Source organism: Syngnathus floridae, chromosome 17 (genome assembly GCF_059516105.1).
Source record: "Syngnathus floridae isolate MCC-2025c chromosome 17, RoL_Sflo_1.0, whole genome shotgun sequence".
In the NCBI taxonomy this organism is placed as follows: domain Eukaryota; kingdom Metazoa; phylum Chordata; class Actinopteri; order Syngnathiformes; family Syngnathidae; genus Syngnathus; species Syngnathus floridae.
In genome coordinates, this window is record NC_142429.1 from 10,118,488 (window position 1) to 10,137,275 (window position 18,788).

Genomic DNA, 18,788 nt, shown 5'->3' on the forward strand with positions numbered 1-18,788 from the left:
GGAGCAAAACTTTTTTGTTTTTTTAAACTTGATCACATCTTTTGTATTTGATATTGTCATGCATATTGTGATATTGCAATGAATTAAACATTAAGCTACTATTAAGACATTTAAAAAGACTTTGGGAGGTCAAACTGCCTTCTGGAAGGGGCCTGCTGATAATATCATGTGTGAAAGATCTACCCAAGTCATTATGTAACAATAATGACCCCCATCTGGAATATAGACAAAAATAATAGACCATCTTAAGACACCTGTGATGTTTTATCTATTTATATTATATTTAGTTTTCCTACTGTCTTGTTTTTATGTGTTTCATGCTCCCTGTTTGCCATCCACCATCCATCTCTCCAACCTCGTGTCACTATCTATGGTGCTGAATGTCGCTTCTTGAACCAGTTCCGACCGAGCCTGCTCTGGACTCAACCAAAACGGGAGACTTGTGATGACGCATCACGGCGCACGTTGCGTGAAGCTCCAATGATGTGAGGAGAGCGTGAGTCGTTAGCGCCGAGGAGGAGGGATGAAGAAGAGGAGGAGGGGCGAGAGGGAATCCCAGAAAGGAGTCACAAAATATCGCGTTGCCGCTGCTGCTAAAGCTTTCCCAGTTTTATTGCAAGTGAAGATGGACGACTGAAGAGGAAACTGTGTTTTATCGAGATTTGTCTTATCGGGTCGCTCTGGTATGAGTAAGCGACTCTCGGCTGCCCTTCTGCAAGACGTCAAATAGGCATTTGGCCCAGCTGGGCTTTCGAAGTCGCAGTTCTCGCGTGGAAAGAAGCTCGCGTTTCTTCTTGGTACTGTTGTGACACAGCAGGACTAGACAGGAGCAGGTTCGTGCTTCTAAATTGGAGTCCCAACTTCCTTAAGAAACGCAGCAAACCTGGTGTCAAGGATGCTCGGCTGTCAACAGTGAGGTTCTGCTTTTTTTCCCCCTTTTTTTTATAGTGACGTCGATTCCGAGTAGACACAATGGGGCCGCTTGACATTTGTGTCTTTACGTGCTCCTCCTCGACGTGACACCGGACCCCTCAGCTCAGGACTCTGTTGCAGTGCAGCTCGGAAGGAATCTGAAGTCCAAACACAGATCAGAACGAGCTGATTATTTGATTATCATATTGCACTTGTTAAAGCCATGGATGACTCGGGCATAATACGACGCCGGAGGCTGCAGGTGAGCTCATGCTTGACATCGCCTATGTGACGTGATCGTCGATTTTTATTGCGTGTATCGTCTAATCTTCATACTACTTAGATTTTATTTTTAAATAATGCATGGCACTGTTGTTTCCGTGTTGTGCACTAGTAACTCAACTTTTGCCTAATTCAACAATGAATTGGATAATTGTTTAAAAACAAAACTACAGAAAACATAATATAGTACTATAATTGCATAATCAATGCATTTTGCATATATACAAAGATAACAATAAATGAGTAAATACATTAATAAAGGTATATGATCTTATAATATCAAACAATAAACATAATTAAATGATATATTATGTATTATTGTGTACAATAACAATGAGTCAAACATATTAAAAGCAACAGGAAAATCCTCAAATTCTATTATCCAAATAGTAAAATTTAAAATTGGCAGGTCTTTGAAGCTGCACAGCTGGGGCATTTTATAAAAAATATTTTAAAGAAATGAGCAAAAAGTTACATTTATATGACTACTCTGTTGTACTATTAGAATGCTCTCTTTCCTAATGGTCCCAAAAGTATGTTTTCTCAAGCCCATCATTGTTCTCATCTTCTCGTAGGATCACGGCTATAATGAGAAGATCTTAAGTAGGCCAAACAATGTGTCTGACAAAATGTTTCAAATGATTCCCACCCCATGCGTGCTGACGCAAACCACTGTGCTCATCCGATATGAAGCTTCCTGCTTAATCATGGGTCATACACCCCCCACCCATCCCCAAATCTCTGCATGATTCAGTCAAGTGTACTGAGCAGAGATGAGCAGCCTGCCGGGCGGAGCGCAGCCTCTTATGCGCATGTGTGTGTCTCTCTTTGCATTTATTTCCATTTATTCATTCCGTTCGCGACGTGCCAACCACAAATTGCTCGCAAAGGCTTGGAATTTGTACTTTGAAACTGGTTAGCTGCAAATTGACCCCTATTATGAGAGGATGGAGAAAGGTATCAAGGAAGGATTACTAGTCAAGTGTGCTGATGGTTTCATGTCTCATTATCTCCACCACTAAGCTCCTGGCTGTGCTGCCATGATGTATAATAAGCTGCAGGGAAATTTATCATCATAGTGTCAGGCTCACCAAAGCCTTTGCTAGGTGAGACAATGATTGTCTGGCAAATTTCTTCACATTATAAGACAATATATATATGTTGACATTTAGCTCCTCTGTCTGCCTGTGTGTGCATATAGTGTGAAAATATGTGTTGACATCTGATTGGCTGGCCTCGTCATTCCCTTGGGTCTCATCAAGCCACTGTTTTGCTCTTGCTTTCACATCCACATGATTCTTTGTGCAACCATATGGCGACACATCCCACTCCCCTGCAGTTAGAGGGCAAAGGTCACTTGAAATTATTCCATAAAATTTTACGGAGGGTTGTCACATAGGCTAACTCATTGTGTGGTAAGAGCCGGATTTGGAAAATTAATTTATCCAAAAATGCACATGAACTGGATTTCAATGCATTAATAAGTGAGTATAATGTGAACATACAGTCGAGCGAGTAATTCATTTTTAAGCCCCAGGCCTGGCCGCTTTAATTCATTTAGTTTGCATTCTAAATTATAAACTGGAGGGGTGTTGTCGAGACCTTGGCAACAGTTTTCTGATCTTAGCCATGCCACAATGTTTATCTTGCAAATTTCTGTAGATAATTAATAGATTTTGGGGGCGGGCTCAGTGAATTTAAATAAACAAATCACAGGCCAGATCTCAGAGCAATGTCTATATAAATAAAGTGTTTATTCCCTGCATATATTTTGTGCTGTTTATGGAGAATTCACAAAAGTATTCCCAAATATTATTTGCCTATGTTTAACAATGTTTGCCAGGCCACATTGTTAAGGGAAAGAAAAAAAGATAGCAGCTGGCATTCTAATGTGCAAGTGATGGAGAATTAATGTTGTTGAATTTCTAGTAGTCTAATTAAGGCCATGTTTGCATAAAGATTTGATTTTTGCGCATAGTCTGTGGCCTCGTTGGCCTCACTCCATGCTTTTGACTTAATTATCAAATTATATTTGCAGATTTCTGCCTAATTATCTAATAAACTCATCTTTTCATCTCATTCCCATCACAGACATTCAATTTAATTGTTGAGTCGCAACAACATATGAACAAAAGAGAATGACGTAGACAGTCATGCTGATTTTTCCTTGCTTTGACATTTCTTGGAAAATGATTATGCCAATTTGTGAGTACAGTGTGACACAATCATAACTCTGCCTTGTCTAGCTGTGGCTTGTTTATTTCTCCTGCTCAAAAGCCGGCGTGCAGAGACGACCACAACATTCAATAAATGTGGGTTGACCTACATTTCCACTCAAGTTTCTCAAGTGGAAAACCACGGCCTTTAGACAGCTGCACTTTGTTTAATGTGCCAACTTATGATTGCCCGAAGAGCCAAAAGTCCCTCGGCGGGACGGCGAGCAGATGTTTAAAGGTTTACACAAAAGCAGCTAAAATAGCCTGAGTATAGTCTTTTACAATATTGTTTAGTTAAGAATAAAAAATATTTTCTCCTACTCTGGGGTTGATGTGCTAGCTCGGACTTTACCCGCCCAGATACTTTTTTTGTACCTGATCTCTTTTTGTGTGTATTTTTCTGTTTCTTCCAGAAGGATTTGCCACTGCCTCGCAAAAGCAGCAGGTGAGTTTTATCTTCACTTCTCCTTTTTCTTTTGTCCTTGCTCCCTCCATCTTTTATCCCTGAAGAGTGTTCCTTTAAGAATGCTCAGTGGTGTGTGTGATTTGGAATGTTGTGCGTGTGTGAAGTAAGGTGGAGTGACGGCTGTCAGAGCCTGGCAGCTGTCCGTGGTGCTGAAATCAAATATTGCCTATTTTGCTTGTCTTTACTGTTCTTCAGTTATTTAGTTTGGTTTAAAATAATTATACAAATGGAATTTCCAGTTTAAAATAATTTTTTTATAATTTTTTTGCTTCACGACTGCCATTTTTCTTTTCAATACTCGAGCCGTCCTTCATTTCAATGCAGGCCGGGCGTTCGTACCCAATCCCATCTCCCCATGTAGGATATGACCAGCCACCATACATTATAGATAAGTTCATTGACTTCACATTCTCTACCTCCTCCATCCATTCATAGGCAAACACTGCAGAGACATTCTGAGAATACATAACGTGCATTCTCACCAGCTTTTGCCCTTCTGCAGAAATCTTGAAGTCTATGTTATGTAACACTCCACATGACCTTGGATCTCCATTTGGTTTCATCATCATTCATTCATTCATTCGTCGTTTAGTAAAAAGCTCATCTTTATGTGCACCCAAGTGAAAGCCAATGGAAAGAAATGTCATCATAAATGTAACAACCATACCATGGAAAAATGACCCACAATCCCTTGTTGACTCTTTTGCTGCACTGTCCCACACACACACACACACACACACACCATTGTACTTTGAAATCAGCTTGGAGCTCTGTGGGGCATTGAGAGACCTGCTGCGTTCTGACAGCTCGCGTCACAATCTACTGCACTCAACATGTTGAATAAGGAATAAGTGGCAAAGACAGCAAGCTGATGGTGCTCTACCCGGCGAGGTTGGAGAGGAACCTGCGTCATTGTTCCATCAACACTGACCTTTTATGGCACCCTTTTAAAGTAGGGTTAAAAGGGATAATTAAGTGGCCACTTGAATCAACATTATGAGTTGGGAGGTGGGTGCTACAGTGACAAAAAAAAGGATATTATTTTTTTCTTGTGTGTGCTGACATTCATCCGAGTCACACAATTGTGTGCTTCAGTGATAGCAAATATGAAACAAAATATTTTCACACTAAAGGAAAAATTTGAGATGAAATTTGCCAGTTGATCACATAATAAGTAAAAAAAAGATCAAATAAAGCAGCTTCCATTACAGAGCACTGTTAGTGTGCAGTTTATCTTGTGCAGAGAGCTAATTATCTGAATATTATTATCCATCCATCTCGCCATTTTTTTTTTTATATCGCTTATCCTCATTCGGGTCGTGGGCGTGTTGGAGAATAACCCAGCGGACTTTGCATACACCCTGGATTGCATCCAGCCAATCAGAGTGAATGTGATTAAATGTCATGAGAAGAGTCAACAGTTCAACAACGCTACTCTCGTATATAATCAACTTCTCACTGGCTATAAGACATCAAGACACGTGTGCAACCTCCAAGATGCAAATGTAGAAGCATGACGAAAGTACAGCGTGGAAAAAAAAATGGAGGTTATGCAAGAGGTGAAGGATGGAAAGGCTGAGATAGAGCGAAGGGCCCTTGGGTGATATCTGTGTCCGCTCTCCCATTAGGGCTCAGCTCGTGTATAAAACACGCATACTAGCTTTTACTGTCTCACTCTTTCATCCTTTATTTACTCCTGTTACTAACTTTTGGTTTCTTGAGTGCTTTTTTTTTTTGTTCATTTACATTCACTCACAGCACAGCCAGAAGCGAATAGATCCAGTTGTAATAATGCCCCCACCTTGGTCCTATCTAGTGGATTGAACTTTTAATGAGAGTCAATAGTTTGTGCACGTGACACCTGCAGTATGACACAAATATATTTACATACTGTATACGCATATGTGAATTCCAAATGTGGCGGGGTGGTGCCCGGGCTGATTATCAGTTACTCCTCAGGTAGTGTCAGGTGCGGTGGCCAAGTGGTAAGGCGTCGGTCTCGTAAACCGAAGATCGTGGGTTCAACCCCCATCCGTACCTTGTGTTCACCTAAGTCCCAATTATTTCTGTTGTATACAAAGGATGACAGCTTGGCTTTATCAGAGCATTTTTTTTTCAAAACTACATTATCAGGTGCGGTGGCCAAGTGGTAAGGCGTCGGTCTCGTAAACCGAAGATCGTGGGTTCAACCCCCATCCGTACCTTGTGTTCAATTAAGTCCCAATTATTTCTGCTGTATACAAAGGATGACAGCTTGGCTTTATAAGAGCATTTTTTTTTCACAATGACATTATACGCCACACAATACCGATGGCGTGTTTGTGCAGTGTGAATAAACTATGAGAAAAATCTAGGTCATGTTTACCTTCCACCTATGAGGATGATGAGCACCACTGGGAGTGCCCTGAGCTCCCGCTGATTATTTTCCTTGTTTTACATAAAATTACCTTTTTACGAATTGGTCAGATGCATCATGCAGCGGTCAGATCAGAATTAGGACTTTCTTTTTCTCCATCATGCATCTTGCGTGACTTGCCTGTGTTCTCCAGGCTCAATTCACTGAGTGCCTGGCTTTCTCCTGCCCTCGCTTGAGCTTGAACAACCACGAAAGTACTCTGAGCATCACTTTGAAATCCACTTTGTAAACCGTTTGTGTTGCTCTATGAACTTGCCTGAGGTAAATACAGTAGATGCTAGTTAGTGTCCATCCATCTTGAGGGCATGGGAGGTATTGCTGTGTAAATGTTAGACCATAATGTCATTGATCCAGTTCACAAAATGCAGTATCGGCATTTACGATCAATATCCATGAGGCTGGTTTATTCTCAGTAGACTTGATCGATCAGGATATTCTTGGTTGGGTAAAGCGATGAGGTAAAATGTTACAATGTAAAAAAAAAAATCTATATATTTTTTAATGTATGTACTGTATATATTTGTGTTTTTATTTATAGTTGTCGAACAAGCAACAGAAAAAGCCTCATCTTGACCACCACCTCCCCCACTCTGCCTCGCCCACACTCCCCTCTCCCTCTCCCCGGACACCTCGGTAAGTACAGTAGCGCCATCATGCCACACTTCAACAAAAATTATTATTACAATATATTTTGGGGGCGGGTCTAAAATCCAACAAACACTACAAGGTTTATCATTTTTAATCTAATTTCACTCGTGTTTATTGTTTTGTGCTAATCAGGCTACTTCCGAGAACATTTGGCTTTACTCACAGGAAATGGAGCTTGATTATAGCTTATTTGACTTTTTGTGTCTTGTATTTCAGGAAGCAGTCCACTGGACAGCCCACGAAACTTCTCTCCAAGCACCCCTGCGCACTTCTCCTTCGCCTCCTCCAGAAGGTCACTATACATAGTGTTTTTCTGTTGTGCTATAATCTGTGGCAACAACAAGTGCACACCAGATGATGATCCAGGAGGTGTTGTTGTTGTGTGAGGTCTTACACATGCTGGGAAGCAGGCAGGCACAGTTTCTGGCAGCCCAACAGGCTGACTCATGAGTGCCTGGGCCAAGTCATTACATTCACAGCTACTCTCTGTTTATTGACTCCCTATTCTGTTCATGTGGTTTTTTTTACACGTGTTGAGGTTTAGGATTATTTCAGAGCTGGTGTGCAAATACTAGAAACATGTCAGTAAGATGTTTTGTATTTTTTTTCAACAGGGCTGATGGACGACGTTGGTCTTTAGCATCTTTGCCCTCATCTGGTTATGGCACCAATACCCCCAGCTCAACAGTACGTAATTGACTGAAAAAAAAGCATCTTCATTTTATTTAAGAAGGCACAATGATGGTGGAACAAGTGGGACGTGATCTCAAAGAGCTAAATATCTTTCTAACAGATGTTTTGCTACTAGTTTTAAAACATAGAGAAAAACTTGTAGCTACTCCCACGACCCTAAGCAGGAAATGAGAAAATGATTGGATGTGATAATACCAGGAAGTCAATCTGTTAGCAAGTTTAAAGGGCCAAAGTGTCATTGTGTCGGTCTTTTGTGTTGCTTGTGCTTTTTTTTTTTTCATTATCACCTCAATTTTTTTTCTCCTTCCTGTTTAACTTCCTGTCCCCATCCTATGTGCTTCCTGTTCCTGCTCCGCCCTCTGTTCTCCTCTCCTCCCCATGTCACGTAATTCTCTAGTCGTCCAGCTCCTCTCATGAGCGGCTGCACCAGCTGCCGTTCCAGCCCACCATGGATGAGCTCCACTTCTTATCCAAGCATTTTGGCAGCTCGGAGAGCATCACAGATGATGATGGCGGACGCTCTTCTCCGCACATGCGTCCACGATCTCGCAGTCTCAGGTCAGCAGCATCATCACGACAGCACAAGAATTTAGTGTGCAGATAAGCCCTTTGAGATTTTCATCTTTCTGTATTATAATTCTTTCCAGCCCAGGACGTTCCTCTTCCTGCATTGATAACGAGATAGTCATGATGAACCACGTGTACAAAGAACGCTTTCCAAAGGTGAGAAATAAATGTCAAATAACACTTGAGCGCCACAGACACAAGTGAAAGTGAAAACGAGAGAACGTACAAAAGGAAGTGAAAGTAAAAATACAGGAAGACAAAAGCAACTTGTATTGTGAGAGGCTCAACCTTAATTTAATTATTAATCAACAATTATGGTATGTCCCAATCACACTGCTTAACAGTACATGAAGTTTTGTAGATATTTCCAATTGTTCTTTTTAAGTTTGACCTGTAAAATCTTAAGCAATGCAGATTTGATCATTGTTTCTGAAAATAAATCACCTGTCGCTAAAGCTAACATTTAATTCATAAATATTCTTAAAAATATGACAGAAAAATTGACTTGCATCTTTGATTTAGAAAAAAATAGTAATAATTTATTAACCAGTGTCATTTCTTCCATTGAATGAACATCTCTATGATTGAGATTTAATTTGAATCTGCATGTCTTGTTCACAGTTCGCTCTAGCGCAACTACATTCTTCACCTCATTAGATTTTAATGTCTCGAGAGCCTCGAAAGGAAACTAACTAAAAGCTTCATAAAATGCAATTGTAGTTAATGTTTTGAGACAAATCAATTTAAATTGACATCGTATGGTGGAAAAGTCTCAAAATCTTTTTCCGCTAGGCTACAGCGCAGATGGAAGGGAAGCTTGCAGAGTTTATCCACGCTTACGCTCCTGAAAATGTTCTCCCATTGGCCGATGGAGTCCTCAGCTTCATCCACCACCAGATCATTGAGCTCTCTCGGGATTGCCTCACCAAATCCTGCGAGGGACTCATCACATCTGTCTACTTTTTCGAGCTGCAGGAAAACCTGGAGAAGCTCCTCAATGATGTAGGTGGAAGTAAATAACAACACAGGATTTATTTATTGATGTGCAATAAAAAAATCCGCTCGCATTGCTGTTTCTTGAATCGTTCTCATATTTTTGAAATGGCAGGCCTTTGAACGTTCAGAGAGTTCCGAAGTGGCGTTTGTCACAGAGTTGGTGAAAAAGCTTCTCATCATCATATCCCGACCTGCCAGGCTCTTGGAGTGCCTGGTAAGATGACTCTTCACTCATACATTTTGTTTTTATTTTACACAACATCTCAACTTCAATGGAATTGAGGTACAATGAGGTTGTAAAAAAAAAAAAAAAAAATGGACGTTATGGATGTTATTTTTTTTACTACCCCACAGTGCAATTGCTTTTGTGTGAATCTTAATATAAATATATATAAATAAACATTAGCATTCGTTTATCTGCCCAATATTAAGCATAATAATTTATGCTTAAGGTCCTGGAAGGAGAAAATCCAAACATTTAACATCGATCAGGTGGAAAAAAAAAAAAAACAACCATCTGTTTGTCAGGATGGTATTTGCATTTAGATTAAAATTTGCCCTGGAAGAGTGTGACTAATACTTGGCAGCGGTCCAATGTTGCTCGCAGGCAGGCAGACCATGACAATGATGCCATTTAAAGTTGGAAGATGCCTTTCGGAGTGTGTCTGGGGATTTTAGTGCGACATCTATCAATCCCCCTCACCTCTGCCAGTCACACGCTGATGCGTTTTTTGATTGACAGGTGACACATGCAGGGAAATGATTCACCTCTCCACCTTCGCCTCCCATTTTCTAAATGTCACTGCTTTTGAATGATATGATATATTTTGGCGATTGTTTCCAACTAGCAGCAGTTTATGTTATCTCCAACATTACAATACAGTAGTGTAGGAGGCCTAAGTGTTCTTAAAAAATTGACAGCAATTTTATTCATCCATGTTAAATTGCACCACCCAGGAATTCAATCCTGAGGAGTTCTACCATCTGCTGGAAGCGGCGGAGGATGTTGCCAAGGAGGGTCACCTGATGAAAACTGACATCCCTCGTTATATTGTCAGTCAGTTGGGACTCACCAGGGACCCGATCGAAGGTGAGGAGGGCAAGGCGGAAACTACACTTAAGGCAAAAGTATTGGGTCACCAAGCTTGTAGAACATAAACATCATGTCAACGATTTGTAGCTTACATTAAATTACAAGTAAATACATTAATGAATTACATTGAATTACAAATAAATTAATTAATGAATTAAAATAAAATTTTACAAGTAAGTTTAAAGTATTGTCCTGGGTGGCCCAATATTTTGGGAATATGCGTACAAAGCAGCTTGCCTTCCATATTTAATCCACAACTAATTCTGATTTATGTTCTTTATCAGAAATGGTAAACCTTGATAGTTATGACAGCGAAGGACCTCTAACACCTGAAACAGATGACTCAACAGAGGTGAGTTATATTATTTTACTGTATTTCTACTCTCCATATACAACTTCTAAATTCACTATCCAATATTTTGTCCATACCTTGCAACGTCACGCTCAAGAATGATTATTCATATTTGAATAGCTATGTTGCTAGGCAGATATTGACTCAATACTCTGTTATCCAAAGGGTAAGATTAGAGCAATGAAACCACCAGGTGAAGCAGACTTCCAGACCATCAAGCTCATTAGTCATGGAGCATATGGGTAAGCAGAGAAGATGATGATGATGAACCACTATAGGCAAGTAATGCCTAGCAATCGACAATAACTCTTGAATGTTTTTTTTTTTATTTTTTATCAGTGCTGTGTATCTGGTCCGACACCTGGAGACACGCCAGCGTTTTGCCATGAAGAAAATTAACAAGCAGAACCTGATCCTAAGGAACCAGATCCAACAGGCCTTCGTGGAGAGAGACATCCTCACATTTGCCGAGAACCCCTTTGTGGTCTCCATGTTTTGTTCCTTTGAGACCCGTCGGCACCTCTGCATGGTCATGGAGTACGTCGAAGGTGAGGAACATTTTGGGTGGGGAAAATATTGGTGACCAACTCAAGTTGTGAATTTATTATCAGGAGGAGACTGTGCTACTCTGCTGAAGAACATCGGGGCCCTACCGGTGGAAATGGCTCGGATGTACTTTGCTGAAACTGTCCTTGCTCTTGAATACTTACACAACTATGGTATTGTCCATCGTGACCTCAAGCCTGACAAGTAAGATCTTTTTTTTCTAATGTATGCAAAAATATATAATATAAAAAAGATATGGAGCAGTGTTGAAAAATCACTTATCATTGCATCCATTTGCTCAGCCTTCTAATAACATCAATGGGTCACATCAAGCTTACCGACTTTGGCCTGTCTAAAATGGGTCTAATGAGTCTGACCACCAACCTGTACGAAGGACACATCGAAAAGGACACTCGGGAGTTTTTGGATAAACAGGTAGGAGAGTGCACGGAAATATTACACAGCCTTTTTGTTTTGCTCCAGTCCAACTAATGGAGTAAAATATTGTTTTGCCTGGAGGTGTGTGGAACTCCAGAGTATATCGCTCCTGAGGTAATTCTTCGTCAAGGATATGGAAAACCCGTGGACTGGTGGGCCATGGGGATCATCTTGTATGAGTTCTTAGTGGGGTGTGTGGCTTTTTTTGGAGACACTCCAGAGGAGCTGTTTGGACAAGTTATAACAGGTGAGAGTAGCATCAAAAGCAGCATTTTAAATCCAACTTTTTATCATTCTGCTTATTTCATGTGATTTATTTTACAGATGATATCGTATGGCCTGAAGGAGACGAGGCACTTCCTGTTGATGCCCAACATCTCATCTCCTCTCTATTACAGACAAATCCACTTGTTCGACTAGGAACAGGTCTGTAAGTTAGTTTTACATTCTTGTACGCTTTTATACTGCCTTCGATAGAAAAAAAATGAAATTAAGATTCTTTTTTTTAAATTTAAAAGAAAAAGTATGTGACATTAAATCTATTTTGCTTATTCATGACACAATTAAATAATAAGTAAAAATAATAAATAAATAAATAAATATTCTTTGCTTGTCTTTTGACAATGAAACGCATTCTTTAACTTTCTATTATTTTTTTATTCAATATTTTATAAATGCAAGGTTACTAATTAATAGGTGTCTGAAGTTTCTTGGTTCCATTCATTTTTTTGCATTTTTTCTTGATTTCTGCCCTTCTCTTTGTCCCCCGCTTCTCCATATTCGCCCACCCCAATCTTTGCCCAATAGGGGGCGCTTTTGAAGTGAAGCAGCACCCCTTCTTCACAGAGGTGAACTGGAACAGCTTGCTCAGACAAAAGGCCGAGTTCATCCCTCACCTAGAGTCGGAGGAGGATACAAGTTATTTTGACAGTACGATCTAAAATCAGAACACCGACCTTTATTTTCGGGCTAGCTAATTATCATTTTTTTATTCTCCCCGCATTAGCACGGTCTGAGCGCTACCATCACGTGCATTCATACGATGAAGATGATACCAATGATGATGAGCCTGTGGAGTTACATCGCTTTTCTTCATGTTCGCCCCGCTTTAGTAAGGTCAGACCTGCTTGGAAGCCATTTCTTACTATTTTCAAACCATTGTTCAGCTCTTTGCAAAAGCACCTCATAGCTGTAATATTTTTCTTGCAGGTGTACAGCAGTATGGAACATCTGTCCCAGTTGGAGCATAAAACCCCAAGTGTAACTTTACGGGAACACAAAGTTCCAAGAGAGGACCGAATGGCTAAGAGGGAAAGTCTCGGTAGTTTTACATTCAGGGACAAGAGCTGGAGGACTGGATCACCTGAGATGTGAGTGACAAATAAGACAAATAATCTTTTCCTGTGATGCTTTTAGAATTGCTTTCTGATTTTATTTGTGACCAACTTATAGGAAACGTTTGTCCTGCTCTGAGTCTTCCTTCATTGAGAGCGACTACAGTCCTCCATCAGGAGCCCGAAGGCGCTTCTCTGCCCTCATGGATACCCACCGCTTGGCCTCACCTCTCGAGGTCGATTCCGAACAATCCCAATCTAGGAGCCAGCCTCAAGTGAAGGTCAGGGGCACTTCTCTAGAAGGAGCCATGGGTACCATCTCCTCCCAAAGTGATCTGAAGACATTCCTTAAAGAAAGTAATGGGGTCACAGCTGGAGGTCAGAAAAGCACCAGTAGATCACAATTAAAGTGGAATCTTGAAATGTTTACACTTGTTTTGTTTAGCAGCCAGTGCTGCTGTTCTGGGGATTCCAGAGCCCCAAGGAGCCAGGGGGGCCACCACGGACTTGGTGCTGCGGCGAGTCCGGCACCAGCAGCTCTCAGCGGAAGGAGAAAAACGCAACTCCAGACCAGGAAATAAAGTCATCAAATCTGCTTCTGCCACTGCTTTATCCGTCATCATTCCTGCAGGTAAGACATCACACACCATCTAATTTTTTTTTTTTAATTACAAATTGATATATTGGATTAATATGAATTAATTAATTTTAAAAAATATATTATATATAAATAATTAATTTAAAAAAATAATATTTAATTCTCCTCCCCTCAGTGGAGCAACATGGAGCCTCCCCCCTAGCGAGCCCAATGTCTCCTCGCTCCCTCTCGTCCAACCCCTCCTCTCGGGACTCCTCGCCCAGTCGAGACTACTGTCCAGTGGTCAACGTCCTCCATTCCCCGATCACCATCCATCGCTCCGGGAAGAAGTACGGCTTCACTCTCCGAGCAATCCGAGTCTACATAGGCGACAGTGATGTCTACAGCGTCCACCATATGGTCTGGGTGAGTGAGCACCACGTGGGGCCAGGTCAAGCTGTCCACCACTAGTTAACTAAGTCCATTTTTTTTTATATTAGCATGTGGAGGATGGCGGTCCCGCCCAAGAAGCTGGACTTAGTGCTGGTGATCTTATCACTCACGTAAATGGAGAGTCAGTTCACGGTCTGGTCCATACAGAGGTGGTGGAGCTCATCCTGAAGGTGAGATGGAGTTATCTATCGACACCAGTCCAATAAATAAATTGTAAATTAACATGAGTGATATTTAATCTTCAGAGTGGAAACAAGGTGACCGTTACGACCACGCCCTTTGAGAACACATCGATAAAAGTTGGACCTGCACGCAAGACCAGCTATAAATGCAAAATGGCACGACGCAGCAAAAGGCCAGGAGCCAAAGAGGGGCAAGAGTGAGTTCATGCAACTTGCAATAATAAACACTTTCTTTTTTTTTTAGCTTATCTGCAGTCAAATCAATTTAATCCATTTGGTTCTGTTACAGTAAGAAGCGTAGCTCCTTGTTCAGAAAAATCACCAAGCAATCCAATTTGCTCCACACGAGTCGGAGTCTCTCATCTTTGAATCGCTCGCTATCATCTGGAGACAGTCTACCCGGATCTCCCACCCACAGCTTCTGTGCCCGCTCACCCACTCAGAGTTATCGATCCACTTTGGAATCTCCACACATGGGTTAGTCGGGATAATCATGAGCGCTTGCTCATCCTTCTCTTTGCATGCAAACAATTATATATTATATATTATTATATTATGATAATATCTCTCAGGGGTCTGCCAAATAAAAAAAAATAAAAAAATAAAATTTTATATATATATATATATATATATATATATATATATATATATATATATATGATAAATAAATATAAAATAAAAATAAATAACTAAATAAACACATAACTAGATAAATAAATAAAGAAATAAATAAATGAATGAATAAAAATAAATAAATGTGCAAATATGTGAATCTGCTGTTTTCAAATGTCTTTCCCTCCCTAGGCACGACCTCCCAAAGCAGCTCCCCAGCATCAAGCACCCCCAACTCCCCAGCCACATCACACCACATGAGGCCCAGCTCCCTTCACGGCTTATCGCCCAAACTTCACCGCCAGTACCGCTCTGCTCGCTGCAAATCGGCCGGCAACATCCCCTTATCGCCTTTAGCCCACACCCCCTCCCCGACCACATCTTCTCCTCCGCCTCTCAGCGGCCACACGGTAGGCAGCTCCAACACCACGCAGATATTCCCCGTCAAGCTACACTCGTCGCCTCCCGTCGCCCGTCCTCGTCCCAAAAGCGCCGAGCCGCCCAGATCTCCCCTTCTGCAACGAGTGCAATCAGCAGAGAAGCTTGGAGGACCTGTTCTGCCTTCCTCCTCCTCCTCATCGTCGTCGCCTTCTCCTCTGACGGGAGGGGTGAGTCTGCGCAAGCATAGTCTGGAGGTCACACATGGGGACTACAGGAGAGAGTCCTTCCACTGCGAGCATAGCCTACAGAGTCTGCTTGAAATGGAAGGAGAAAATGGACCTGCTCCACCTTCTCCCTCCTCCTCTTCCTCCCCTTCTCCACCACTGGGAGGGGAAATCATTAGTTTGAAACCTGTTAGAAGGTTGGGAAGGCAGGAATCACCACTTAGCCGTGACACGATGTTAGCAGAAACGGAGAAAAACATTACTGGGTCCAAAACTGACACCAAAACGATAAAAAGTGAATCCACCGCTGACCCAAATAAAACATTATCCACCTCTGGGGCTCTACAGAGTTCCACTGTAACTCAGACCACATCATCTTCAGCAGTAGCTCCGCCCACCAAGCCGAAACAGGGGCTCAAACCTCAAAATGCAATGACTAGTGAGGCGACTGTTTCCAAAAGCAAACCTTGTGAGAAAGTCTCCACTCCAGGGACAACTAAGTGCCTCCAACCACTAGAGAGAAAAGCCAAGGATGCTCACATCGAAAGTGTCTCTTCAACTAAAGCTTTAGGGAATGCCGAAGACAAAACCAAACACACGGCAGGTGCCGACAAAAACGGCTGCCGCAAAGGATCATCTACAGAATCATCCAAACCGCGTAAAACCACAGAGTCTGTTGAGAAAGAAGATAAAAAAACAGAGGTCACCAGGGTTAAAGGTCCTGCACCTTCAGTTCCTACCCCAGTGCAGGTCCACAGTGTTGTCAGCTCCAAAGTGGAGCGAGCGTCAAAGACCTACCGGGGAGTGAAGGAGGACAAGGCCCACCTGGAGGTGTTAGAAGAAAACCCCATGTCCCCTTCTTCTAACGCATCTTCACCTCTTTCCAGCAAGCCCCGCGCCATGTCTCCCGGGGATAGAGGCAGCTTTGTCACGCAGCTCACAAGCGTTGCCAAAACGGTACTTGGGCCTATGAAAGGGGGGTCGCAAGACTCTTCCAAGGCCAAAGACAGCTCCAAGTCAAACGAGGACAAACGAGGCAGCTCAGCGGGAAAGGCGGAGGCTTCCAGTGGATCCGGACGCCGTGGGGCTCAAACATCTGTCGGTGGTGTTCTCCAGTTGGATAAAGGAAACACTCGAGGCTCCAAGCATCATTCGTGATAAGAGAAGAAAAGAAGCAAACCCTCCAATGCATTGCCTTTTACTGTAGAAGCACCCAAACATATCATAAAAATTAACACCTTTTTATTCAAACGCCTAAAAAGAAATAACTCCATTTGAAACTTGGGACACCTTAAAAAAAAAGATGCATCAATTATGGTTTGAAAATGTGTACGCACTGTAGCATATTATATAACCCCGTGGATGTCTTTGTCATTGTGTGTTCTAGATATATTTAAAAAAAAATGCATGGAAAATCAAAGAAATTTTAAAAAGCAGATAAGAAAAAAAAATAATGAAGACCACAAGGTAGTAAACACTGTGAAAAAAAACTTTGCATCCATCTCCACATGCAAACCACATTCCATTTGATTTAGTTTGGTTAAGTTTGGTTAGCAGAGTGATAAAATATAATCATTGTAAAAGTAACCGATAAAAAAAAGAGTAGCTTACTAGAGCCTGGACCAAATACCGAAATACTTGTTAAAGGACCTGGCTGGTGTTCCGATTGGTTGAAGGGCTGAATTCCAGTGGGATTAAGAATGAGATGAACTTGCACAGGGACACTATGCAATGTGCTAATAATGCCACTTTAGCTGTCCAGGATTACCAAGTTTACATTGTGTCGTCGAGCAGTAGAGGTGGAAAGAAAAAATGTAGTTGCAATAAGCAAGCAAATTTATTTTGCTTTCAAAGTGTTCCGTTTTGACGTGCGCAATTGCTATTGTATGTGAATTGTCTTATTGAGGACTGAATGGTCATAAATGTTGAGTTTTTCTACATATGCTGATAGATGATACATTTTATATTTCATAATTTATTGTGCAAGAATGTTGTGCTTTCATTTGTTTACAAAAAATATCGGTGTCTGCTAAATGTACATGAAAAAGAATGCATGTGACATGTTCTGAACAGTTTTCATCTGACTACGACACACACAAAAACAATGTATTTTAGTGATCTGTTTAATTAAATAATTATCTTATGCAAGGGGTAAGGATAAAAACTTTTAAGGGATAAAAACCGGCGTTTTCTCCTCATAACTGCAACTTTATAAAGAAAAACAATAACGCATGCATTGCCACAATGCAAAGTGTAAAATTATTATTGTGTCTAGTCACAAAAAAAAAAAAAAGTTAAGAAATTGTGATGCTATTGTACAAAGAACATGTGCACGTTTGATTTTCATTATTTGGCCATGTAGATGGATGCAATTTGCTGGACGAGTTTGTTGGGATTTTAGGCAATTTCTGTAATTCAAGAGGTACAGGTTGAATCTATTTAGAAGTCTTTGTCACGTAAAGTATAACTTTCCCACTGCGTTAGCGTCGTTTAGCGAAACGGAAGTCCGTCGTAAACAGAGGACTCCCTTTCAAGATAAAATCCGAGTGTTTGTTTCTCTACCCTTGTGTCAAGGAATCAAAATCTCCTCTTTAAAACTCCTCGTGTGCAATTTTAACCAAACATAGTTTCAAGAGTGTGTTCATTTTTAAAGAAACGTGTACTTTTCCCCCCGTTACATTTTGGTCTTGTGTGGTGTAAAACACCTTACACTGCCATCTTGTGGATGTCTGGTCACAACGGCTGATGTCGTTGAAGATGTTATTTATTTTTCGTTTGTTTATGTATTTATTTTCCATATAAGCTTATCACTTTATTTCATGCAATTTGCTATGTTTGTAGTTGAGAGTGGAATCACTTGTTTTTGCGTTAAACAGTTGCACTTTATTTTTTGTCAAATATTGTCTGGTGTTTACAAACCATATCACAGTTAAGGAATTTAATTGTATTTATACATTTAACTATACTTTTTTTTACTTCCAAAGTCACTGTTAGTCAAATAAGAACAGTAGAGTGGTCATGAACGTATCATTAATGTTGTCAACGACATTGAGTACAAAGAGGACTTGTATGCCAAGTGAAAAAGAACCTCAGACACAATTGCTTACTACTGTGCAAACATTTGGTAGACAAATACAAGTTGACACGAGTGGAAATTTTTAAAATTATAATGGGCATAACTGTCTTCGCATTTAGATATTAAATGTACCGTGTCATTATGAGATGAGGGTTGCCAGTCATGTTTTATAGTGTGTCCATTGTATGGTTCCACACTCGTTTCTGATCGACTGTGATTCATATTTTTATGTATGGCCATGAGGATGTGTATTCTAAGTTCGTGTGTTGCTATAAAAATAAAAAAATAAAACCGCAGAAATGATCTTTCGTTTGTTTTCTGTCA

The 18,788-nt window shown here is 40.9% G+C and overlaps 1 protein-coding gene and 2 non-coding genes across 4 annotated transcripts; all 3 read left to right on the forward strand.

The window, feature by feature from the left end:
- The first annotated feature begins 538 nt into the window (after positions 1 to 538).
- Positions 539 to 18,758, forward strand: LOC148384401 (microtubule-associated serine/threonine-protein kinase 1-like). 2 transcript variants are annotated; one of them, XM_088358147.1, is made up of 28 exons: positions 539 to 833; positions 949 to 1,174; positions 3,824 to 3,855; positions 6,831 to 6,925; positions 7,157 to 7,232; positions 7,555 to 7,627; positions 8,031 to 8,191; positions 8,281 to 8,356; positions 8,993 to 9,202; positions 9,309 to 9,410; positions 10,154 to 10,286; positions 10,574 to 10,641; positions 10,807 to 10,883; positions 10,981 to 11,189; positions 11,253 to 11,391; positions 11,490 to 11,622; positions 11,707 to 11,872; positions 11,950 to 12,051; positions 12,433 to 12,555; positions 12,632 to 12,741; positions 12,835 to 12,995; positions 13,078 to 13,337; positions 13,405 to 13,590; positions 13,733 to 13,962; positions 14,037 to 14,159; positions 14,235 to 14,368; positions 14,461 to 14,648; positions 14,976 to 18,758. In XM_088358147.1, exons 2-28 carry the CDS (start codon positions 1,136 to 1,138, stop codon positions 16,544 to 16,546), a joined length of 4,977 nt encoding a protein of 1,658 aa, XP_088214273.1. In that variant the 5' UTR covers positions 539 to 833; positions 949 to 1,135; the 3' UTR covers positions 16,547 to 18,758. The 2 variants fall into 2 exon arrangements, with proteins under 2 accessions (XP_088214273.1, XP_088214274.1); XM_088358148.1 differs by having other exon boundaries at positions 13,408 to 13,590.
- On the forward strand, positions 5,845 to 5,916 carry trnat-cgu (transfer RNA threonine (anticodon CGU)). Its single transcript has one exon. It is a non-coding gene; the product is annotated as a tRNA-Thr (tRNA).
- On the forward strand, positions 6,009 to 6,080 carry trnat-cgu (transfer RNA threonine (anticodon CGU)). The gene has a single exon. It is a non-coding gene; the product is annotated as a tRNA-Thr (tRNA).
- Positions 18,759 to 18,788: the final 30 nt, after the last annotated feature.

Excerpts from the sequence above, each read along its gene's own strand:
- LOC148384401 (XM_088358147.1), top strand. The coding sequence starts at position 1,136 with ATGGATGACTCGGGCATAATACGACGCCGGAGGCTGCAG. Across the intron at positions 12,052-12,432 it reads ACTTGTTCGACTAGGAACAG|GGGGCGCTTTTGAAGTGAAG; the intron begins GTCTGTAAGTTA and ends TTTGCCCAATAG. Across the intron at positions 12,742-12,834 it reads GTTCGCCCCGCTTTAGTAAG|GTGTACAGCAGTATGGAACA; the intron begins GTCAGACCTGCT and ends TTTTTCTTGCAG.